Source organism: Lytechinus variegatus, chromosome 6 (assembly GCF_018143015.1).
Source record: "Lytechinus variegatus isolate NC3 chromosome 6, Lvar_3.0, whole genome shotgun sequence".
Lineage (NCBI taxonomy): Eukaryota > Metazoa > Echinodermata > Echinoidea > Temnopleuroida > Toxopneustidae > Lytechinus > Lytechinus variegatus.
This window is the reverse complement of record NC_054745.1, coordinates 3,815,692-3,843,155: the sequence shown is the minus strand read 5'-3', so window position 1 is coordinate 3,843,155 and position 27,464 is coordinate 3,815,692. Positions and strand designations below refer to the sequence as shown.

Here is a 27,464-nt window from a genome sequence, read left to right as displayed (position 1 = left end):
AACCAATTATGGTAACTTTACCAACCAATTATGGTAACTTTGCCAACCAATTATGGAAACTTTGCCAACCAATTATGGAAACTTTGTCAACCAATTATGGTAACTTTACCAACCAATTATGGTAACTTTGCCAACCAATTATTGTAACTTTGCTAACCAATTACGGTAACTTTGCCAACCAATTATGCTAACTTTACCAACCAATTATGCTAACTTTGCCAACCAATTATTGTAACTTTGCCAACCAATTATGCTATCTTTGCCAACCAATTATGCTAACTTTGCCAACCAATTATGCTAACTTTGCCAACCAATTATGCTAACTTTGCCAGCCAATTATGCTAACTTTGCCAACCAATTATGCTAACTTTGCCAACCAATTATGCTAACTTTGCCAACCAATTATGCTAACTTTGCCAACCAATTGCTAACTTTGCCAACCAATTATGCTAACTTTGCCAACCAATTATGCTAACTTTGCCAACCAATTATGCTAACTTTGCCAACCAATTATGCTAACTTTGCCAACCAATTATGCTAACTTTGCCAACCAATTATGCTAACTTTGCCAACCAATTATGGTAACTTGCATGGAATCCCTGATTTTGATTGGCTGTTGATGAGCATTACCATGGTAGTTGGCATTGAATGGCAAGATTTTCATAATAGTAACTTTTATGCAACTTTATGAAAAAACTTGTCGGACGTTAAATCCTACGAGTCTTCTTTTATCCGATAGTTACCATGGTGATATTGCTTCCCAATCAAAATCAAGGAAAGTTGTCAGATCTTGACTACTTGTTGGAGGGATATGTTGATGAAACTCTATACCCTGAACGTTCTGTTGCCACCTGGACTGAATCAAGTTCTTTTTTCATAAGTCACATATCTTTGATTAATTGAATACTTAAAGTGAAAGACAGAAGTTACATTTCAGAATACATATCACAAATGTGATGAAAATGATGTAATGAAACCTATACCATGTTCTCTTCACCTAACACAAAAAAATCCTTTACCTCATGGTTTCTATTTCAATCAAAATTAAGACAACTGCATCAAGCAAAACACGATAATGAACAGGTTACAAATGTAACAATCATGATCCAATTCTACATGATCACTGTCACGACAGCACAGCCACTGCTCGATCTATCAAACAAACACTCTTATCTTCGTAATGCGTGAAAAGAAAACCTACTTCCTTGGTTTGTTCATTACAAGTATCAATGGCACTTTTGCATGTCATTGATTTCAATTCCATTAGTCCAATTAGACTTTCTCTTGCATTAGAAGATAAAAAATCAACACAATCAAGACTTATATATAATTGATTTTGAACAATAACAAGACTTGAAATACCCTTCAAGGCAGTCAAGTGATCAATCTTAATTTCAAGTAAGATGATACTTTTCTCCATCATCAATAATCGCTTGCTAAATTTAAAACTGATTTTTTAAACCTACATTTGACTTAAAAATCGATTGCATTTATCTTCCAAAGCCCCCCTAGGGAATCACATGATCAATTTCAAGTCAGATGATACATTTCTCCTTCACATAGTAGACCAGTTGCGTTAAAACGCATGCCAAAAAAATCAATCGCAAGTCCCAAATGCGCGTTGTTGATTGGTTAAAAATCAAGTTGCGAATGATTTTTAGAGTTGCGAATGATCGTAACTCTTTCTGCAACGGGACCCTGGGCCCCCATAACTCAAAGGATCGCGATTAATTGCTAAACAACATGGCCTATCAAGATCATCGTTGTATGCGTATTTTACTCAGTAGACTGACTAAGAACCAATCAGAATCGTTCTTTCATATCAGCAAGTAATTGCTAACGTCCAGGGCTCATGGCTCCATTTTGTATTGCTTGCTGGACTTTTACTAGTACATGTAGTTGATTTTGAACTACAAGAGGGGTGAAATAGATTACATTTATCTTGCAGCGCCCTCTAAGGCGGTCGAACTTTCTCCAGGTACTCTATGCAAGGATACTGTACCTTCAAGATACCAAGGTTCCTAAGACCTTTCACGCCGTACAGATGAAGAGTCTTCAGCCTGTGTAAAGAAAGTATAAAAGAGGGGAAAATTCTTAAAATATGGACTTACAATGCTAGTCTCCCCTTAATGGGCGTTCAAACATACATACAATTTCGACAAGCCATGCAACCAATCTCAGGAACTGTTTTTCCTATTGAATCAAAGGAACGTTATATGATTGTAATGATGATTATGATGACAGTAATGATGAAAGTCAATGTCAAAGGGATATTAGAAGATTATGAAACGATATATGCAGTAATGAGAATGAGGATGGTATTAATGACGATGATGATAATGAATACGGTAATAACGATGTGGATGATGATGATGCTGACAGTTGTGACAACAATGATAATGACAGTAAGATATGTAACACTACTGATTGCTTTTGATAACGATGAACGACAGGCACAATCATTATAACGAATTACGATCGTGACGATGAAAAAAAACTATTATAAAAAATACAGTGAAGATTAAGATGATGAGGGTGATTCCAATGATGAGGGCAGCGGGGGGAATTACAAAGATGATGATGACAATGTTCAAAGTGATGATGATGGTGATGATGATGATGGTGATGATGATGATGATGGTGATGATGATGGTGATGATGATGATGATGATGATGGTGATGATGATGATGATGGTGATGATGATGGTGATGATGATGATGATGGTGATGATGATGATGGTGATGATGATGGTGATGATGATGGTGATGATGATAATGATGGTGATGATGATGATGGTGATGATGATGATGGTGATGATGATGATGATGGTGATGATGATGATGATGATGATGGTGATGATGATGATGATGGTGATGATGATGATGGTGATGATGATGGTGATGGTGATGATGATGATGGTGATGATGATGATGGTGATGATGATGGTGATGATGATGATGGTGATGATGATGATGATGATGGTGATGATGATGATGATGGTGATGATGATGGTGATGATGATGATGATGATGGTGATGATGATGGTGATGATGATGATGGTGATGATGATGATGATGATGATAAAGAGGGGATGGTAAAGATGATGCCAAAGATAATAGAGAAAATGATAGTGAGAAGATGTGAGAATGATAGCAAGATTGACAATAAAGGTAACATATCATTTCTGATTGATATCTTAAAAGAAGAATCTGAATACTAACTTCTTGCAATGCTTGAGTAACCTGATGATACTAGCTTCAGTGATCTCTCTACAGCAATTCAGCTTGAGTTCGGTGAGGGTTTGACTTGCGTAGCTGGCTAAAGATGACACACTGAAAAAGAAAATGTACAATGAACTTTGATATACAGAAAACCAGATTCAGCTCAGTAAGGATTTGTTCAGATGCTTAAAGCCCATCTTAAGCTAAGGGTCAATAATTGGAATTATGCTAACGTTTCAGTCTTGCAGAAAGTGTAAATGCTTTTTAATGTTTATTTAAAGAGAAATACTGGTAGTTGCAGTAAACACTGATTTCATGAGAAAGTCTGTAAAACCAGAATATTATCGAGGATCTAGATCAGGTACAGATACATAAACTGAACTTTGTGAAATCTTGAAATCTACGCTGAAAAATGTTCACACTGAAGATCACCAACACAGATAGGCACACGTGGGACAGTGTATTAATATTGCTAGAATAAAGACCCGACGGAAGTGACCGAATCCGCGCTTATTTTGCTTATTTCTCAGCAATTACACAATTTCTTCCAGAATCCTTTGGCACATATTTTTTATTCATACAAACAGACACTTGGGTGGTCATTTTATTAGATTCTGTAAAAAGTCAGTTTGAGATCATTACCAAAACTGGAATTTATCTTTAAGTGTTAAATTCAAATTTTAAAATCGTTGCTTGTCTAGCCCCTTCTCTCTGTGATGTTTTCATTTTCATTCAGAAATAGCCCTCAGAAAAATTAACATATCAATTTCATAATCGGATGATAGAAAACAACTGACAAAGATTATATCCTGATATTTTCAGCTCATACCATACTGGAGAACAAACATCTACATACTTTGTTTAATAAAATAAATTTCTATGTCATACATTACATGTATCAATAAATATATCTATTTCACACCCTGTACATGACTGTTTTATGGTACAAACATTTCATTTTATCTTCTAATAAATCGGAATAATGGCATGAACATTGGGAATCCCTCCCCCACCCCCCGATAAAATACATTTTTTTATGTACTCAACATAGGCCACACGTTAAACATCCTATCTGAGGAACGGATAGCATTGACCATTTTACCTCTTGTGTGTGGCTGATGTAGAACTCAGTCCAACCTTTTCCAAATATGGACAGCAGGTTGCTAAGCAACGCATCCCCTCGTTCCCTATCTTCCGACAACCAGAAACATCTAGGCTCCTGTCAGATGCAATAGAAAATAATAATAGGAAAATCATTTCTAGCCATCACTAAAATCAATCCATTTGAAATTTTTTTGTGGTTGTAATAATGTTGTCCACAAATCTGACAAAAAGAAAATCATAAATTAATTTTGAAACAAAGTTTTTTATTTAGAAAGAATCATACAATGGAAGCGCCGTGGTGTACTGGTTCTGACTCTCGCCTTGTAATCAGAGGGTCGTGTGTTCGAATCCCACCATGGCCTAGCGCCCTTTGGCAAGGCGTCAATCCACACTTTGCCACTCTCACCCAGGTGCTAATTGGGTACCGGTAGGAAACAACCGTCATTGTGGTTGGTTTAGCAAGTTTGCGCCTAACAGGCTGCTTGGAATGCTATGAATCCAGTGACCGGGTAATAATAATTGTGAAGCGCTTTGAACAGTCGTAGATTGATAAAGCGCTATATAAATGCTAATTATTATTATTATTATTACAAAGAGTATTTAGATTTTAAAAAATGGTTGGAATAATTATTTAATGATTGTTTGACCCCCCCCCCCATCAACAAAATAATATATTTCTAGGAATCAAATCATGAAACAGAATTTCACAAACGATTTGTTATAAGCTTCTGAAATCCTTGTATGTGATTGGCTCAGGATGGTACTGAAAGTGAAATCCACTGAATATTTGTTTCATGAAATGCACTCCAACTACGAACAACTCATAGAATTTAGAAAACAAGCATTTTTTTGTGAAAAGAAGTGATTTGGCGAAGTGCAAACCAAGTTTCATTACAATCTTAAGCATCAGGTGGGTTTTTTATAGAAGTTGTCAGCACTGACTAAATTGTCAGTGCTGACAATTAGAGTGAAGCCTTGGTTTTGATTGGCTGAAAGGCACTGGCCTCTGTTAGTTACTATGGTAACTGTCAGAGAAAGACAACTTGTCAGTGCTGACAACTTTCATGAAACGGTCCCCAGGTTTCCCAAACCTGGGGGGGGGGGGTCATTTGTCCTCTGAGTTATGGGACAGCCTCCCTAAAGACACTGAAACCTGTTTAACTTATGAAGCTTAAAAAAAAACCTAAAAGCATTTCTGTTCTATTTTTCTTATAATTTCCTCTAACATTTCATAAAAAGTGCCTTGAGCTTTCTACAGAGTGGATTTGGCACGGTACTAGTCCAATTCATTATTAGTGGTATAATTATCAAAACACCCATAGAATAATTTTGCTTTACAAATTTGAATAGCATTTTTGGTTATAAGAGAAAAGCTCTCAACTATCAATGCACAGTCGTATGTAAAAAGTATGCTATACAAAAAACTTAATGCATAGCAGTCTTTCAAAAATGTGGAGCAAATTGCGATGCGATACCAGGAAAGTTATTCCCTGACATCCTAGCATTTTCAAAGACTATTATCTGTACCTTATACTGTTGAGGTAAGTAGCAATCTCAATCAAAGCTACGTCTGTAACATGAGGGCAGGAAGCTATGGATAGTGTTCTCAATTGTTTGCAATGTCTGGCAACCTTCTTGACAGCAGAGTCCCTCAGTTCCTTGCATCCTTTAAGCTGCCAATGCTGTAGAGAGCGGAACTTGGGAGCGACCGAAGCTACACATTCATCGGTAATCTGGGAGTTGGATAAATATTACAGGTATGTACTAAGTTCCACTGGTTCCAAAAAAATTGTCTGACTTTTGATTTTCATTACAGATCAAGCATGCGATCTTCAACACATACATGTAGGAGTATTGCCGAAAATTTGTTTACAAATTATGATTTCCTCCTATTAAAGCCTCTTTATTTACTAAATATTGTCCACGGCGGACTGCATTTGCACACAAATGAGTCAGAAAGAAGAGGATCGAGGGTATTTGAATTCCAGTTCGTCATGATTTAACCGTGAACCCAATAGCCTGGTGGTTAAGTCGCTCCCGGAAAGCAGAAGATGGCAGGTTCGAATCTCACTGGTTTCATTTTTTTCTGACTTATTATTTTCATTACAGATCGGGCATGCATTCTTAAACACAGGAGTAATGCCAAAAATATGTTTACAAATTAGGTAAGTACTAGTTCTTAAAATGATCTTTTGAATATTTAGTTGTTTCCTACACCGAGAAGAGCATGTGGTAATTTAATGAATAAAATTTCAAGCCGCCTGAATTATTTAAATTAAAATTTGATTTAAATAAGCATTCTCGCATGTGATAAACACTTTAGGATTGCTTCCAACCATTTCCTAACAAAATTAAATTTCTACCAGGGGCCTGTCTTACAAAGAGTTGCGATTGATCCGATCAATCGCAACTATGGAAAGCCAGCAAAGTCATCATATAAAATGCATGTTTATTCCAATAAAATTCTTGATATGAAAGTATATCCATAAATTCATTGATTCCTTGACAATTTGGTGTGTTCTCCTTTGTTTACAAAGGACATTTTGCAAATTTCTTGTAGAAAATATTATGACACTGATGGATTTCCATAGAGATACTATTGATTGGATCAATCGTAACTCTTTGTAAGACAGGGCCCAGAATTGAAAGATAGCCTATGATGGCCATACCTTATAACACTGTGCAATGTTGAGTGTAATGAGATTGTTGCTGGTCTCTGCAAGCAGCATCAGGGTTTGAGGGGAAAGGTTGAAACAGCCACATAACTCTAAAACCTCCAAACTGAAAAGAAAAAAACATACACAATTTCCTAATAATACTACTACCACTACTACTACCAATAATAATTATTTGGTTACTTATAAGGCACAGAGTACATAATATGGAGAGTACCGAAGTTAAAATTGTCAAGAAGATCAAAAAATAAAAATTGTTTAACAAATGTTTATTGAAATGGCACAAAGTTTGAGGGGAGATGTGGACACAGATATAGCTCCAAACTATTAAATTCAATTTAACCCTATCTAGGCGGGGGCCTCCGAGGCCCCCCCTCAACGAGTTAGCGATATTTCCGCCGCGCAGAATTTTTTGACCGCGCTGCTCGCTGACTTTTTACTTTCAAGTATTGCGCAACTTTTGAGACCGATTTTGCGTCACCCGGGTACGCGGTTCCGAAAATACGCAACATTATGTAAGTGTATGTCAGACCAAAAATTGCTCAAAAACGTGATTTCGTGTGCAAAGTCAATGTAAATTGTGTTTTCAACCAAAAATCATAAATGTATGATTATTTTTAGTTTTGCTGGTCTAAATGTATATATTTAATGCTGTTTATGATCTTAGAAGAGTCCCCAACGAATTTCATTGAAAAAACAATGAAAACCAAAGGGTCCAAAAAACAGGGAAATACATAAGAAATTGCAAAAAATAATATAATACATAAGAAATTGATCTGATATCACAATTTTTTTCATGTAAACTTGCTAAGAACACCACAAAGAGATTCTATGCCAAAAATTAGGACATTCGGAGCTTTGTTTAGGGAGTTAGAAGAAAAAGTATGATTTCCCATTACTATACAATTTTGTAGGTTATAAGGTTATATCCCAGACAACATGTGTGCCAACAGACAATGTGCCAATTTTCGGCGCAATCGCGCGGTCGACAGCCGAGATCTCAAGGGGGGGGGGGCCAGGGAGGCACCCCGCCCATATGACTCCCAAAATACCCAGGCCTACATAGGGTTAAAAAAGACACTGCAGAGTTTACTTCTACAAACAGTTTTTTTTTTTTTTTAAGGTGCAGAGTACAAAATAAGGAGAGCAACTCAAGAGTAGAGGTACATTGCTAACTCGTCCACTCACCACATGGTCTACATTCATTTAGTCTAATGCCATTCCGTCCATCAATATTTCGTCTAACAGCCATTTGGTCCAATCATCACTTCATCTAATCACCATTTTGTCTATTACCATTTCATCTCATAACCAGTTGGTCTAATACCCACTTTCTTTTCATTCATTTGCACAATAAACACTTTCTTTAATTAGACCAAATGGTATGTGGACTAAATGGCTATTGGACCAAGTGGTTATTAGACTGAATGGCATCAGACTAAATGAAAGCAGACCATGTGGATAGTGGAAGAACTGATGATAGACCAAATGAATGATAGTAGGCGAGTTGGCAATTGGACGATTGGAAATAAACCCAGAGTAGATAGTTAAGAAGATCAAAGAAAATATATATTGTTCGCAAATCATTAATTTAATGGATGGAGGGGGATCTTGAAACAGTCACACAGCTCTAAAACTTCCAAACTGAAAAGAAAAAAAAACGAGAAGTAATGCAAATTTTACTAATATACTCATGATAATAAAATAATAATTTATTAGCCACAGAGTGTGAAATTGAGACAGTAACCTAGATGAAATTGTCATGTTCGAACAAAAAGGGATATGAAAAAGAATATTGAACTTTTGGACTGAAAATTTATTGTTGGATGCAAGATGACGGAACTGAAAAGATAAAGTTCACTTGGAAAAATTAGAACACTTATTTTGACCCACTGTGAATACTGATTGATAAAAAAATAAAAATAAAACCCAACAAAGGCATGCAAGTTTTCTTACTTGGCTCCATATCTGTTGACAATTTGACGAAGGCACTGATCTGAGACAGACTGGCATCCATTCAAACAGATAGTCTCCAATCTGGAAATGAGCAAGAGACAAAAAAAAAAACGTTGTGAACTCTCTTACAGTTTCAATCGCTTCGCGAGACAACTGATCAACCTACTCTATTAAAAATGATGTCGATAGGGTTGTTACTGGCACTAAACTTTCAGTGGGAGGGGGAGGGATAACACCGTCTGAAACTTGGTTGCCCAAAAGAACTTTGAAATTTTTTATTGAGATTGAAAATGCACATTCTAAGCTTTTTAAATGGTAGTTAACTTTACAAAACTAATTAACAATAACCCACTAAATTATTTGAATGAATGTCGAAGAAATTCTGTAAGAGCTTCAAAAACGAAAAAGAAAACAAGCTTTGAAGTTTGATGTTCAACAGATGGAAAATTTCTTTCTTTTAGGACTTCAACATGAAAGTTTTTTTTTGGCATTGGGTAAATTATATTGGAGTTTTCAGCTTTTTTGATCCCCTAAGCCCTATGAACCCTTACCTTGGACATCCATCAAGTACCGCAGAGAGACCATTGTCGGTGATGGTGCACCAGCTGGTGTCAAAGTAGGGGAACTTTTAGGGTATCCAGTTCCTGCTTCATGTAACATGACAACCTTATGCACTGGTACACGTAAACCCTATAATCTTTGACCCTACTTATCTTCAACACCTGTTAAGTAATGCTGAAACTGAGGCCACTGTTGGTGCCAGCATACCAGCTAGTGCCCAAACTGACGCGAAATTTTGGCTATCCAATTTAGCACAAGGATGGTTGACCATTTCTGGGTACCTGCAATGACAACTAGATAACGTGATAACCTCATAAACTAATAAGCACCCCTACGACCTTTGAACGAGCTTACCTGGGGCAACCGTCAAGTACCGCAGAAAGACCATTGTCAGTAACTGCGCACCAGCTGGTGTCCAAGGATGTCAGGTTATAGCATCTCGACACATGGAGTAGGATGGAATCTCCCTGAAGCTCGCCCTTGGAACATCCTGTCACGTTAAGCTCCTGGAAAGAAATATCAAGGGGCGAGTAAATCCAGCTGAAAGGAGTATATCATCCTGATCCTCATCCTCATCATCATCATCACCATCATCATTATCATTATCATCATCATCATCATCATCATCATCATCATCATCATCATCATCATCATCATTATCATCATCATCATCCTCATCATCCTCATTATCATCATCATCATCATTATCATCATCATCATCATTATCATCATCATCATTATCATCATCATCCTCATCATCATTATCATCATTATCATCATCATCATCATTTATTATCATCATCATCATCATCATCATCATTATCATCATCATCATCATCATCATCCTCATCATCATCATCATCATCATCATCATCATCATCATTATCATCATCATCATCATCATCATTATCATCATCATCATCATCCTCATCATCATTTATTATCATCCTCATCACCATAATCATCATCATCGTCATCATCGTCATCATCATCACCATCATCCTCCTCATTACCATCATCATCCTCATTATCATCATCATCATCATCATACTTATTATCATCATCATCATCCTCATCATCATTTATTATCATCCTCATCACCATCATCATCACCATCACCATCATCACCATTATCATCCTATCACTATCATCATCCTCCTCATCACCATCATAATCATCATCATTATCGTCATCAATATCATCAGTATCCCTATGTTGTTGATCTAAGCTATTGAATTATGGCAAAGGAAAGGTTACGAATTCAGAAGGGGATTTTCAGCACGAGCAAAAGTTGCAGGAGCAACGTCATGGAATAGGGTTCCATAACACAGACTAGCGATCAATCGCTAAATGAAATGACCACCAACTATAATCAAGTTTACACGCACATCTGGCGCAAAATACTGACCAGGAACCAATCAGAAGTGTTCTTTCATAATTGCTATTCATCGCTGAGCTTTGTGTTACGGGACCCAGATCATCATTCCCATAATCACTAGTACAACTACTACTGATGCTGCTACTACCCAGATATTATTGATAGGGCACCCAATCAAAATATATTTCTATGCAATTTGCAAAATCAATCCAATTGAAACACATTTTCTTTTTTATCCTCCACATCATAAATAGGGCAAACACATTAATATAATCGGTGACACAACATTTGGTCTGGGCTTAGTTTCGTCTGAGATGAAAGGTTAGGGTTAGGTTTGCAATAGGGTACAGTGTTAAATCCCAGATTGAAGTCGGACATTCGATTAGCGTGTGGAATTTAGAACTGAGAAAATTGTCGCCGGAGAAAATGTCATGGAACCTTTAATCAAGCAATAAAATGGAAAAGTGTTCGCTTTTTTCATCAAAACAGAAAATAGGCTGTAAATATGGTTCCATGACTTTTTCTCTGGCAACAATTACTCCTCTGTAAACTCCACGCAGTAATGGAATGACCAACTTCAACTTTGCATTTTACACTATACCCTATCCTAAACCTATCCCTAAATCTAAGAGAAAACCCTATTGCAACCCAAATCCTAAACCTGTATCTTAAACGAAATAAAGCCAAAAGCAATTGTGTCGCCTTCAACAGACCGTGACCCGGAGGAGACAAAGCATTGGAGGGGCACTGTTTGTGAACAATGCTGTGCCCCTCCAATGCTTTGTCTCCTTCGGGTCACGGTCCGCCACTGGCCTTCAATATACCTGTAAGGAGTCAGCACATGACCTGAAAAGGTTGCGCAATCCATTCTCCGTGACCAGATTTCCACGACATTTATGAAGGGTCAGACTGACGGGGTGTTTCTCTCCGATGTGGGTCAGATAGAAGTCTGTCAAATCTCTACTCTCCAGTCGAATACAACGCCCTGAGATCGTAAAGGGGGGAAATGAAATTAAATCATAACAATACAGTAGACTTTGCTTAAAGGGAGAGTGACCTGTGTGTGGTCTCATTGAGTGTATGTTAAAGACATAGTCTTAAAATATACATTTTCAGATATCTACTAATACTACAGGGAATAAATTGACCAATATAGAGAAACTAAAATGTTTTGCGAGGAAAAGTAATTGTTTTGCTACTTGGTCACATTATTATTGTGGTAGAAATATATTGAGTAGTTAATAAGCATGTTATCATTCAAATGGGCCTGTATTACTAGACTACACTAGCATTATGGGTCAGGAAATTGGCCAGGTATGAGTAGTTGAGGACTCGAGATGGCGCTATTGGTTCATATCTACTTTCAGTCAACCCTCCATAAAGTGGAAGCAGCATTTTCTAAAGTTGTTTGGAGGTATGGTCAATCACTCACATAACAAGCTCTGAAGTTTCTAACAAAACCTTACTACTACTTTACTACTAAAATTGCAAACTCTGCAATGAAAATTGCCAGTTTCAAAACTATTTTTGCAATCTTTGAGATGAAAATTGTGAACTTCAAGCTTGAGGTCGTCTGTGATCGAACATACTTCAGAGCCACGGTAATTTCAGACCAAGGGGAGGGAGTTTGTTTCAAAAAGAGTCAACAAAAACGCGCACAACTAATTTAATGCGCAATCTGATTTATGGAAGTGCAAGTCCCATCTGTTTGATCTGACCAATGCTGTGATGCGTTACATAATTACCAAACACAACTGAAATTTGTGAATTGCACTTAATAGCACAACTCAACTGAAATTTAAGTGTGAATCTTTGTGAAACACCAAACAGTATATGCAAACGTGTTATTTACATCTTCTAAACTGGAGTCAAACAGATATCTGAGGTCCAAAAATTCAACTAAATATGCAGATCTACACATATTCCACTTTTATATAGCACTTTACATCAGCATACATGTAATGTACATTTCCTCATTCTATATTTCATATCATTATTAATTTGGAGTAGGTCCAATACACTGATAAGGGGCTCTTGCATAGTCATGATCATTTAGGATTTATCACATTTTTACTAGAGACCAAGCTAATCATAGTATGGTGGTGGTCCCCAAGTCTGCGCACCTAACGATTTGAGTTAAGATTTAACATGAGTTTCCTTTTATTTCACAAAATCTTTCACTTGTTAATTTCCTTATATTATTAGGAGTAAGTGAACCAAATATCTCATATAAATTTGAAAGAAATATATCATTTTCTTGGAAAAAACATCAGGCAGTCATTTTCAGATTGAAACCAAAGATGGTACCCCATGTCTGCCCACCCATTCACTTTGCATGCGATTCAGGGATTTAAATGAAAAAGGCTGCATTTTGAGGCCGTCACATAAAATGCCCAAAATTCATTATTTTTCCACCATTTTTAGTCGATTTTTTTATGAATATCTTTCTATGTACCAGTATTGCATGTGTAAAGTCTGTGGTCGTCGCGTATCTTCTTTTACCAGAATCGCGCAGATACGCATGTGCGCAAACAAGGGGGACTGCGCAGACTTGGGGGAACTTGCCATACAAATTGATGTACAGCACCCTCAACTAAGGAGGAATGGCACAAGCATCAGATTCTATGAAAATCTACGAATATTCTCAAGAGTAGCCTCAAACTACTTTGCAGGAGGAGAGATAGGAAGGGGATGGCTGGGGCGAACTTACAGAGCGAGTCGTCCATTGCAATCCTGTGGAAGCGTTGGCAGGTCAGTGCACACTGGACCAGCATGTGTTGTGGAAGGTGAGAGAAGATATGTAGTAGGATCTCATCAGGTAGGAGCTGCCAGATTGACAGAGACTCTGATCCTCTAGGACTCTAAGAATGATTGAAAGGATAAAGAGGTACACTGCCATTTGGTCAAAATTGAGGCCACAAGAGAAAATGGTTTCAACTGTAAAACTATTACTTGATCTATAAACACTTTGTCTATTTTGTGTTTGGACTCATGGCCGTATGGAGTGGGGCATTTTTTTACAGAAAATTCTCACAAATTTCATTATAGTGTGTACAAAATCCTTTTTGATGATACAGCTTCTGGGAAAATGGCACCAAACTTGTGGAACAATCTGCTTCATAACATAAGAACAATAAAAGATTTCAACAGATTCAAATCTGTGTTCAAAACCTATTTAAGAAACAATAGCCCTATACAAAACAATAATTCTTCTACAAGCATAGAGATTATTTATATGGTATTATGAGTCTCTAAGAATGCCAACTCGACTACTATCAGTTCGTCCACTATCCACATGGTCTAATTGCCATTTAGTCCACATACCATTTGGTCTAATTGGGCAAAATGGATGGGAAAAAAGGGCTATTAGACCAACTGGTAATGAGACGAAATGGTCATTGACGAACTGGTGAAGAAGTGATTATTGGATAAAATGGTTACAGGACCAAATGGCTGATAGACAAAATGTTTTTACAGAATGGCATAAGGCTAAATGAAGATAGACCATGTAATGAGTGGATGAGTTGGCAATAGACGAATTGCCCGGGGGGGGGGGGGCCCCCCACTTACATTGATGAGTGGATACCATGCGCGACCAAAAGAACATGTAACAAGGATGTCTTTTTCAAGGGCATGTTACGTACGTAACGTGATAAGGGTGTCAAAAACACAAAAATATTTTTAAAAGGGTATCTAATTCGCTAGGAAAGCTACGTTTAGGGTCAAATTTGCAGGGATAAAACAAATTCAATGTTTTATAAAGGATGTCCTTTTTGCCCCAACACTACGTAAATGTTTAGAGTCTGATTTGCGCGAGTGTGGAAGGTGGGGTCGTACTAAACCAAATGATGTGTGAAGGTAAAACCGATGACCCTGATGTAACAATAAGTTATTCCTATACTTATTCAGGGGTTCGTTTCAGGATATATTTGCCAAGAGTGTTGTTTTGTTTCCAATTCTTGTTAAGGGTAGGTTTTCACATGCCAAAACTTGTTTAGGGGTGCATTTTTAGAATATGGAAAATACGTGTTTGGGGTGCTTTTTGAGACCCCATGGTCGCGCATGGTATCCACTCGTCAATGGAAGTGCCCCCCCTCCCCTTGGAACGAATCGGCAGTTAACCGTTCATGAAACATACAAATCAGTATGATTTGTACAGTCAAAACATTCCACTACGTAACCGTTAGTGCCTACTTACATCTTGAATGAGTTGTAAAGTCAACGGGGGAACACCAACAGATCCACGTCCTTCCAACACCCTGGACACAGTGCCATCTACAGGTATTGGGGAAAGAATGTAGAAAATCAGATAAAAAATTATCCCTGGGTGTGGGTGCTACTTGAGGCAGCACAAATTCATACTTTAAAGAGAAATACCAGTTGTTGCAGTAAACACGGATTTCATGAGAAAGTCTGAAAAACAAGGCTTTATTGTCAGTATATCATAGAGGATCTAGATCTGGTACGGTTACATAAACTGAACTTTGTAAAATCTTGAAATCTACGCTGAAAAATGTTCACACCGAAGATCACCAACACAGATAAGCACATGTGGGACAATGTATAATCATTGCTTTGAATGTCGGGCCCGACGCTTGACCCGAATCCTGTGCTTATTTGCTGATTTCTCAGCAATTACACAATTTCTTCCAGAATCCTTTGGCACATATGTTTTATTTATACAAACAGACACTTTGGTTATTTCATTGGATTCTGTACGAACCCATTTTGATATCATTACCAAAACTGGCATTTACCTTTAAATATTGCTGACCCTTATATGCAAAAATTGAAATTCTCCATTAAATGAGCGATTATAATTTAAAACATGAATCATATGAGTGCTCTTGCACTCACAGACTTATAGCCAAGGTAGGAAAACAATTTTTATACTGGAGAGCACTATAATGAAAGCAAAACGGAGAAAAAATGTAAATTGAACAAATTGTGCAATAATAATGAGTTTACACCAATGAATGAACAAATCCAGCCTGCTTAACTGTTATAGAATTGGCATGCTTTTAAATAGTAAAGTCTGCTTACATACATGTAAATGTGTAATTCATGGCATCATGGCACATTCATAACAATTTGCTTACCAAATAGCTTAGAAGACCGTACTCTGACAAACTCCCCATCTCTCTTTGACATTGGACCAGCAACTGGAGGCTTGCTCTTCCTTGCAAATTCCCTGTTGACCCTTGACTGACCTACTTTGACCTTTGAACCCGAAGCTGAAAGGTCACTGGTAGAGTCTTCTAAGAGACTAGAGGTGAGTTTATGTTGGGTCATCCATGCCATGCTTGACTGGGGCCACTTCCTGTCATAGCTCTTGTCTGGGGAGGAATACATCTTTGAATGGGCACTGGTGGGGCGGGCATTACCTTTCTTGGTGGCAGTTCTCTTTGGGTTGGCACTGCTTGGTCTCGGTTTGCTCGTCTTTTGGAAGTCCTGTCTCTGCCCGCGAGAATCTACATGTACATCATCTTTCGAGACTGAGAAGCTCACTCTGTTTTGGTCGAACATCTCACCAACAGTGTCCTGGCTCTCAGGAACCACAAAATTTGATGCTGTGGGAGGGTTGAAGTTAGATATTCTGTCGAGGACTTCATTCTCGTCTTCCAAGGGTGCTTCATGCCTTGGTGAATGCATAAAGGGGGCCCCGACTTCAATGTCTAGAAGACTATCGTGGCTGTCTTCAAGCTGGGCAAGTACATCAGTGTCTGGTCTATCCGTTTGCATGCTAGATGATAAACTCAGTCTCAGTGATGGCTGATTTTCACTGGTTGAGGAAGACTCTGATGCTAGATTCCTCACTGGGGACACTATAGCTCTTGGTGAGGAAAGCTTTCTCATTCTCCTGTCCTTTTCATGGTACTGTCTGATTTCATCCCGGTGAGCATCTGGTGTCCTAGGACTCTTCCTGGGTCTTGATCTCTGTGGAGAGTTCCGACTAAGCTTTGGAGAGCCTCTATTTGGTGTTGTTAGCCTTGTGTTGCTTGGCTTAGACGATGGAGGCGGCTTAGGTTGTTTCCTGGCTGATGTCAGGTCCACTTCAAAAGCAACACCTTGCTTTGCATTTCCTTGTTTAGGTTGGGACATCGGATTTATTGCAGCATTAGCTTTAGTTCCAGTAACATCACTTTCAGTGTCTTGAGGATCAAAGACAAAGGACACACCAAATTTGGATTGTTGAATGTGAGAATGGAACGGAGTGTTGACATTGGGATCTGCCAGGTTGTTTTTACTAACATCTTCAGAAAGATCATAGGTTCTCCTCAGTGCTTCAGTTTCAGCTCTCGATTGCCTTGAAATTGTTGTTGCATCCAGTACCTCTTCAATCATATCTGTGGAGTCTAGGTCACTTGTTGTCAGGACACCAGCCTTGCTGTAGTCCCTCACTTCCTTGAGAGGCGAAATGGCTCGACTATCAGGTCGAAAGGTTTCAAGCCCCAGGTCAGAATCATTGAGTGTTCTGTTCGCCACCTGAATAGTGGCATCATCAGTAGAAGAATCAGCATCATGGCTCAAAATAACACTGGATCCCTTACTATAGCCTCTCATAGGATCTGTTAGAGGGGATTCTTTGGAGTCAAACAATCCAAGCTTTTCTAGGAGATCAGCAGTAACTGCTGGTTCTCTAACCTTACCGACTACACTGGAATTCTCCTCCTGGAGGACATCTCTAACAGAAAATGCTTCACAAGCATATTCTGATTCCTTTTCTTCTTGGTGCAAACCATCTTCTCGACCAGATAGAGGTACTTCAGAGCTGGATGCTGCTACTTTGGTTTCAACAGGTACAGGATCTTGCAGTGAATCAAACTGATTCCCTTGATGTTCATGTTCCATTGAGGAGAATGTTGTATCCAAATAGGGAACAAACTTCTTTTCTTCTGATGCATTCGCTGAATCATTCTGTAAATCTAGCTCATATTCTTTGGCACTGAGTTCTGTTTCCGTCTTCTTTATAGCATCGTTTACACTGTATGATAGCAAGGAACTCTGATTCAATGGAGAGACAGTTTCTTTTTCACTCACAGAAGCAATTATTGATTTCTCTTCAAATTTTCTTTCTGGCATCTTTGGCGCAAACAGCGAGTCGATCTTTCCAGAATTTCTGGAAGACCGATCCTCAAGGACGAATTCTGTAGGTTTAGTTTCCTTATCTTTCTTTGATTTGACCTTCTCCGTCAAACCTCGGATGTATTGCCTCAGTATATCATCCCCTTGTTTGGCAGCATTACACAAAGCCCCCACATCAAAACTCAGATCATCCATCTCTACCCCGCTTTCTTCTCCTTCATCCTTGCTTCTTCCTGCAGATTCGTCATCATCAACCCTCTCATCCATTGTGGTTGGAACTGATTGTTCAGTGACGCTCTCCTGTGTCTCTGGTACGGTTGGTCTGTGTAGAAGTACTTCCTCTGATGCCGACTGTAAAGGAGATAACATGTCCTCTTTTCTGTCTTGGGTGGATGCTCCTTCTTTCAGCCGAGCCATGTCTGCATCCACCTCATTCCCATTAACGTCTGGTCGTCTCTGCTTCAAAGGGTTGTCTCTTGGTTGCGAACTCTTCCTTTTAGAAGCAAGTATTGATTCATAGTCTTCATTTTCAAGGAAGGACGACAGGAGTTCATCATGCAGCTTTGCCTTGACCTTTCGGATACTGAGCAATGACTGGAGCATGTTCTCTGCAGAGTAGGCACTGTGAAACTCGGATGCCTGGAGGGCTTCACTTTCTACCTGTGAACCCAATTGCGACTGGATGCGCCTTGATATACCCTCTTCCAGGTTAGCTTTACTCCTTGACGCATATGCATCCTCAACATCTGGTCTACCGTCTGATGATACATGTAAATGGCTTTTTCCTTGATTACTGAAGAAACTAAATGATTGTGTCCCTTGGGCATCCATCCTACTTTCACTAGATGACGGGGACATATCGTTGACAGAATGCTTGCGATTTTCACGCAATCGGAAGAAATCTTGCAATTCCCTATCACTGCCCATACTCCTATCCTCTGAAGTATCTTCCACGGCATGACGTGAGCTTTCGTTGGCTCTCTTTCTAAAGTCCTCAAATTCCGACCGTCTCCTAGAATTAGCAATACTACTTCGGTACACACTTGCTGTCAATGGTCTTTGCGCAGAGTGTTCCCGATCCTGAGCCCTCTGTGGTTGTTTGGGTCTGGCTCCAGCCTTGGCACTGGAAGGCCTCAGATTATTCTTAGTTAGCCTGCTACTATCTCCTATATCTAATCTGTAATGATCACCACGGGCAGAGGGAATAGCACTAGATGGCCTATTTTTCTTTCTTTTGAGAGGTGTCACATTCATGTAGTCATCGCCAGAAGGGCCTTGAGGATATCGGTGACCATGTCGAGGATTACCAGATCTAGCAGATGATGGACGGCTACTCTTTATGCTCAGCGACTTATCGTCTCTTGTCCTGTCATGGGAAACTTGCTGTTGATGTACGCTTTTGCCTTTTCTGGTAATTCCACTCCCCATTTTAGTTCTGTCTTGCAAAGAATCCGTTGACGGACTCTTGGACTGATGAAATCCATGGTACAAGGCATCTTCGTTATGTTCGGGTTGATGTGATGCCAAGCTCCTCTCAAAGTAGGCAAGTCTCCTTTCCCTAACTTCCCTCCTCAGCTTCGTTCTAGATGTCTCCATGGCTTAGTCTTCCATCCAGTACCTTTAGTTTAGAATAACAAACAAGCAAAAAAACATGAAAAATTAATTGTTAGAATAAACTGCCTCTCAAATACTTGAGATGTTAACATTTACATTTATGTAATCATAGGCTTACATAAAATTTATATCTCTTTTTCTAAATGTTGTTGCTATAAAACACAAGTCGGTGGAAAAATCATTGCATTGTATGTGCCAATGTCTTGTATCAGGGCTCCCTGCTTTTCAAGAAAACAAAATTCCCTGATATTTCTGTTAAAGTAGAAATATATTGAAAATCGTAAAACTGGAGAATCATATATCACAATAAAGGAGAAAATAAGGAGAACACGATGGTGTACATCATTTATCATGGAGACGGATGAAACTCAGTTAATTGATAGTTTAAAGTTCTCTCTCTGAATGCTTCAAACACGCAGAATTACGTCCGCGAAATTGGGGATTTTTTATGACGTCACTGTCTGTACGAGAGGCGTGATTGGCTCTCCCACGTGAAGCTCCACTTGCATGCAAAACCTGTTGCAAGGGTACATTTTCTCCACATTGTCACTGAATACTTCGATCCCGAAATGATCGAAAGAAAACCCAGAATTTTATCTAGATTTGGATTTTCAAATTGATGATTTTGAGATGAAGAGAATGATGATGAAGTGAAACAACACAGTGAGGTAGTTGGAGGTAAATTGGGGGAATTACGCCGATGATGATGATGAAAATTCAACTTGCAACACAATCACAAGTAAAGTCATGTACATACCGATTCGCTACCAATTCATGCTGCTGGAAGTGCTAGCTACACCGCGCGGGCCAAATTGAATTCATGCTGAACATGAATAACCACATCCAGACAGTCTATCATAAGAAGGAAAATGATATAACTGTACTTACAAACAAGTGAATAATCCGAACCTGAAGGCAAATCAACTCAACGAATATCGATATGGCATATGCACTGACGATAAACTTCATGTGGCTGGATAGATTGTCACTCGTTCTGTTAGATGTAACTTTTATCTCATTAATTTGACAAAATTACGAAACTCGGGGAATTATTATTCTATATAAAAATATAGTAACATCTCTTATCATTTTTTGAATTACGATAAAACCTGTTTTAAAGGAAAACGTTGAGGTAAATTAAAATTAGATGTAAAAGATCATCCCATCATGCGTAGCATTATGTGATCGTAAACAAACCATCACAACAACACATGCCGTATTGTTTGCTCGCCTTGGCTGAGACTGAGAGAATAGATCTATGCACGTGTTGCACAGCTCTCAATCAGCAAGGAAAGGAATACGTGCATGTTTGCGATGGTTTGTTTGCAATGACATACAAGCTACGCATGTTGGGGGGATTTAAAAGTAATTTTAGTTTATCTCAACGTTTTCCTTCAAAAGAGGTTTTATCGTAATACAAAAAATAATAAGAGATGTTACTATATTTTTATAGATATAAATAATTCCCCGAGTTTCGTAATTTTGTCAAATTAATGAGTTACAAATTACAAACAGAACGAGTGACAATCTATCCCAGCCACATGAAGTTTATCGTCGGTGCATATCGTCTGCTGCTATTCGTTGAGTTGATTTGCTTTCAGGTTAATTCGGATTATTCACTTGTTTGTAAGTACAGTTATATCATTATTTTCCTTCTTATGATAGACTCTATAGACTCTCTCTGGATGTGGTTATTCATTTTCATGGATTAAATTGGGCCCGCGCGGTGTACGTATAGCTACCACTTGTAGCAGCAGCTTCATGAGTTGGTAGCGAATCGGCATGTACATGACTTTACTTGTGATCGTCAGGCAAGTTGAATTTTCATCATAATCATCGGCATTGTTCCCCCATTATTTACCTCCAACTACCTCACTGTGTTGTTCACTTCATCATCATTCTCTTCATCTTTAAAATCATCAATTTGAAAATCCAAATCTAGATAAACTTCTGGGTTTTCTTTCATTTCGTGATAGAAGTATTCAGTGACAGTGTGGAGAAAAAGTACCCACGCAACAGGTTTTGCATGCAAGTGGAGCTTCACGTGGGAGAGCCAATCACGCCTCTCGTACAGACAGTGACGTCATCAAATTCCAGTCAATTCAGAGACCGATGCGAGGCATATTTCGGAGGGGCATTTTAGCGTTTTTTAATCGGCGATTTTCACCTTTTTGTATTATTTTCGGTATTTTTGAATGACCCACTGATGATCCCCACATCATTACCTTTCCATTGATATATAATAAGACCACATTCATAATCAATATATTTCTCCTTTAAAAGTTTAATGGCTTAAAAATTCCCTGATGATTATTTAAACCCATTCCCAGCTTCACATTTTTTGTATGCTGTTGCAGTGAATTACATGTATTTTCAGTATAAAAACAGTAATCATTACTGTAAAACTAATTCCACCATAACTAGTCATTCAATGGATGTTGTTTTGATATGCAACAAGATATAACTGACTATCCTTTCGACTTTTGGGCCAATCAAAATTACCTGATTTTTCCCTCATTTGAGGCATTTTTCAGCATTTGAGGTATTTTGTATCAAATTCCCTGATTTTCCCTGATTGGACTGGGAACCCTGACCATCAGAACTTGACTTTATCATTCATCTGATTTTTTGTTTTAATTACAAGTATTGGATGCAATCGACCATGCAATTATGTATTCTGTTTTGGATTGAATTTACATGTACTTGTAGACTGCCTTACTGTATCAAATCAATATTACTTTTACTAAGAAATAACACATTTTTCACACTCAGTCCCACAAATGGCAAACTCGGTCAAAAATCTGCAACATTTCTCAAGTGCACGTCAGCCCAAAAGTGCTAAAAACACATTTTTTTTTACAAATCCAATGCAAATTGAGTTTTTCCCCCAAAGTCATTAATGTATCATTACTTATATTTTTACTGCTTAAACTCAATCAATTAGAAACAGAATAAAGTAGCAGATAATTGAAACAACCATTAAAAAAACAACAGAAATAAAAAAAACAATACATTCATGAGAACAAAATTATGATATTGATTTTCTACAAAGAATCTGTGAATAAACAAATAGCAGTTTGGGGGCCTTAATTAGAGCAAACCTTTGATTATTGTATGCATTAATCATAATCTTATTTTTAGAAGAATTGAGTTTTATAGATTATGCTATCCAGTATGCCCTCACCCCCCCCCCCCCCCCCCCCCCCATCTCTTAGGTGTCAATATTGCCCAGACTTCATAAATGAAAAGTCAGTAATGTACCTTCTGAGCTTTTCAGTTCAAGAATTTTCAATAATGTCCGTCGCGCAATTCACATCTAACAAATTGCAATATCTCTCACAAAAGTGAATGTAAATTCAAAATATTTGTGTGCCAATGAAACTAATTCAAAAAATGATCTTATATTGAACATTTTGAAACAATCAACCATCAAATGTTCCAATTTTATATTAATGTCATGCAAGCCATAAAGGAATGGCTGGTTTTCTTTTTTTTATTGTGTGTGAATGATAATAAAACTTTAGTTTCTTTCAAATTTACACACAAATAATTACACTTCTATAAGTGAGCCAAAAATCTAATTGAATTTTTTTTTATTAAAAAAATGAAAAAAAAATGAAATTAAAAAATTGAAAGAAAAGTTTGTGGCTTTTTATTTGAATCGTGCAGATTTGCATGTATGTAGGCCTACTACACACGCAGAGCCGCAGACACAGTGCAATTCTAATAAAAGAAGACACACAACGACAGGCGCGGATCCAGCTGGAGGGCCAAGTGCCCCCCCCCCCTTTGAGAAGCAAAACTAAAACTTGTAATGTAAAAATGCCATTAAAACAGAGGTGTGTGTGCTGTCCCTTTTTTGAAATTGAATTTAAGACCTTTTTTTTATTTTTTGCTTTGTCAAATTTTTTCGGGTACGAAATATGCTACAATTGTGGGGGGCTTGTCAAAACTTTCCTCCGAAAAATTTACCCTCCCCCCCCCCCCTTTGGAGAATCCTGGATCCACCGGCCCCTGCACAATGACCCAAAACTTTACACATGCAAATTTAGACAGATAGATCTAGCCTACATGTAGATCTAACTTGTTGGAGTCTAATGTTACTCATTAAAAAAATCTGCCTTAAAAATGGTAGAAAAATATTGCATTTCAGGCATTTCATGCAGTCTGAAATGCAACCATTTCACAAATTTTCCTGAAATCGTTTGTAAAAGAAACTGAGAATGGGCCGGTACATACGCAGACATGATGGGGCATGAATTTTATGTTCAATCTGAAAATGACTGCATGGCCAAGGTTTTTTCCAATTTAGGCCACAGCCACAGTCACAATGAATACTGAATCTGATATCGAGGCACAAACTGGACCTGACTCAAAGAAAAGGAAATGTTCTGTTTCGTTTGTTTTCCTTCTTTCAAAATTAAAAAAAATGACCGATCGATACCGAGAACAAACGCAACAAACATGACATATGACTTGTCCTTTTGTGCCTCCAATCATTCATGACATGTCGACAACTGTCAGCCTCGCCCTCAGGCTGAGGGCGAATAAATAATCCTGAGATAGTGACAATCCTGGCTGAGCCCGAGTCTGCTGAGAAGTGAGAGGCTCAGCTAGGATTGTCAGGATTATTTGTGTGTTAAGATTCATCCATCACATCAGTGTCCATCATTTCCATGCATAAATAATTAATTTCCTTTTTCCACTTTTATTAAGTTTTTATTTGGGGTGCTATTATATTGGCATGATTGGCGACCCCATGAATGATGATTTTGGAGAGTATCCGTGTCTGCCTACTAATTGCATGGACGAATTAATCCCGAGCTCCGGGCCGCGAAGGCTGGCCGGAGCTCTCTGGGTTACCCGACTCCTGAGCCTGACAGAGTGCGGGTGAGCCTCGCCCGAGAAACGACAGCCGACAGACTGCTGCTCCGCCTCCGTCACTCCGAGGCCGAGCGTCTAACTTTTTTTATTTTTAACTGACAAAAGACATGATTAACTAAATACAAAAATAACGTTAGGCATAAAGGCAAGCTCCACAAACAAACTCACACAGTCACACAACTAAACAAAGATACTTAATGTAAAACTAATTTAGTTACCACGAAATTGCTGAATGGCTTTAACACTGTTGGATATTGGATTGCGCTAGTGCGCCGCCATATTGTTTGGACGGTTGTTATAGTCGTTCGTCCCATGATGCATCGCGCGCTATACAGTAATTGATAGGCGCTGGCGTACGTGTGGATGAAAGAAAAAGTACCGGTTGGCCTATATTTTCTCGACAAATATATAGGCCTATATATTTTTTTTTCAACTTGACATGGGATTTCTAGCCATCAGTTGTGTGAAAGTAGAGACTTGGCCTTTCATTTATGTTACATATTCTTTGCATTCCAAATACATAGGCCTATATCGCATATTGAAAGCAATATAAAATGTTATACTTTTCCACTTCTTCACCTTTTAATCCCCATGCATCATATAAAATTATGATGAAATGTTTAAAATATGTATTATATCGAAATATGTAAACAGTTTTTGTTGTTCTGCTCTGAAGCGCCTTGAGCGCTTCGATGGAAAGTGCGCTATATAAATCTCATGTATTATTATTATATGATCATATATGCCTATCATTTTATTCCTCCTCCTCAGTGACATTCTTCTTCAGCCTTTCTTCTTTTATTTTTCCTCCTCCTTTTTCTCCTCCCTGTCTTTCTTCTTTTTTCTTATAAGTCTTCTTCTTCTTTTCTATTACCTTCTCATTCTCCTCCTAGCTCCCTCACTCACTTCAGCTCCCTTTCCTTTCCCCAGGCCACCATGCAAGCCCCTAGCTCTCTCATATTGATCTGGAGCAATTCAATTTAATTCAGCCTCATTTTCTTATATCCTTGAAAAGATTCATCCCGTTTTACTCTCTATAATTCTTCCTTCTTGTTTCCAAATAAATGTCTCGTCTCATTTTATCCTCTCTTTTTTCTATCCCTTTTTTTAAAATCCCCACCCCCTAATTTCTTAGGTAAGCATGCCCATGAAAATCCTAGTCTCCTATGCACATTGGTAAAATGTGACAACAATAAGCACTTCTACCAAAATAAATATTAACAGGAATAGGCCTAATACAATATATTAATGATGATAAGAATAACAGCAATGATGATAATGATTATTATTATTACTTTTATTCATAATGTTATTATTATCATAGTTATCATCATTCTAGTCATTATTATCGCTATCATTATCATTATTTACTATTATTTTTATTGCTATCATTATTTACTATTATTATTATTATTGCTATTGCTATCATTATTAGTAGTATCATTATTATTAGTAGTAGAAGTAGTAGTAGTAGTAGTAGTATCATTATTGCTATTATTATTATTATTACATCATTATTATCACTATTATGATTGTCATCATTACTATCATTAGTACTTAATTATCATTATCATAATTATCATCATCACCATGCTAGTTCATTTGAATTCAATACTACGTGCATGTGGGAGTAATTCAGACAAGACAAAGACAGAGTCAAAAGCAAATAAACATAATAATATGCAAACAGAGGAAGAACAAATAAAAAGAAAATGAAACAAATGAAACACCCACATTCACAGCGCTGAATTCAATATCAAATAAAATGAAAAAAAAATAGAGTATAAACACATTTGTTTGACTGTAATGATTTTGTTGTTTTATTGTATATAACAACCACATTCATCATGATAGTAATATGCATATATTAATTCTAATTTCACTACACTTCTGACCTGTATTTGAAATACCAAAACGTATCTCAAAATTCTCAGCACAGAGAAAACGAACAGAAGAAAATTTACATCAATATCGATGAGTCAAATACTCATCCAGAAACAGAATACAGGGTTCCCACAGAATTTTGAAAACAGAATTCCATGACTTTTCCATGACTAAATTGCTGCTTTCCATGACTTCCCGGGAGTTATGTAGAATTTGGGATGTCACAAAACTGGAAGTCATGAACACCAATCATGATAGCAGAGTATGATCAGAGTACAAGAGTTGCGAGATACGACAAACTAAAAAGCTGCCATAGCCAAGAAGTAAATGCCATTCCATGAATTTTCCATGACTTTTCACAAATTTTTTGAATTCCCTGACTTTACATGACAACAAATTTTTACAGGATTTTCCATGACTGTGGGACCCTGAGAATGGCCAGTCTAACGTTTAAATAAAGGGGTCAGCAATCATGTAAATCATACTCAAGTATCACCTAACATTCCAATATTACGGCCGTGTCACATCGTTCCATGCAAACCTTGTGGGTGATTGCCCGCAACTCACCCACTAGAAAGTTTCGAGCCATGTTCAATTCTGCGTGCAACTCAGACTTTGCGTGCGCTTCTGCGGGCATCTGTGTGTGAGATGCGGGCAATCTGCGAGAAGCAAAAGTAGTCACCCGCAAGGCTTGCACGGAACGAGGTGAAAGGGCCTTTATAAAAGTGTACAGGTGGGTGTTTTATAAAGCTGTTTGTAAGTGAAAGGTCAAGTCCACCTCAGAAAAATGTTGATTTGAATCAATAGAGAAAAATCAGACAAGCACAATGCTGAAAATTTCATCAAAATCGGATCTGTAAAATAAGAAAGTTATGACATTTCAAAGTTTTGCTTATTTTCAACAAAATAGTTATACGAACGAGACAGTTACATCCTAATGAGAGAGTTGATGATGTCACTCACTCACTATTTCTTTTGTATTTTATTGTTTGAATTATACAATATTTCAATTTTTACGAATTTGACAATTAGGACCTCCTTGCCTGAAGCACAAAATGTTAAAAAAATGGAATTCCACATGTTTAGGGAGGAATAAAACT

At 37.8% G+C, this 27,464-nt stretch overlaps 1 protein-coding gene across 1 annotated transcript; it reads right to left on the bottom strand.

Annotated features, from left to right (window-relative positions):
* Positions 1 to 308: 308 nt before the first annotated feature.
* Positions 309 to 19,602, bottom strand: LOC121416865. Its single transcript, XM_041610385.1, has 11 exons — positions 15,996 to 19,602; positions 15,095 to 15,171; positions 13,607 to 13,757; positions 11,721 to 11,881; positions 9,873 to 10,024; positions 8,958 to 9,038; positions 6,996 to 7,107; positions 5,854 to 6,059; positions 4,325 to 4,441; positions 3,223 to 3,333; positions 309 to 2,060 (listed from the first exon to the last, which is right to left on the bottom strand). Exons 1-11 carry the CDS (start codon positions 19,576 to 19,578, stop codon positions 1,955 to 1,957), a joined length of 4,857 nt encoding a protein of 1,618 aa, XP_041466319.1. The 5' UTR covers positions 19,579 to 19,602; the 3' UTR covers positions 309 to 1,954.
* Positions 19,603 to 27,464: the final 7,862 nt, after the last annotated feature.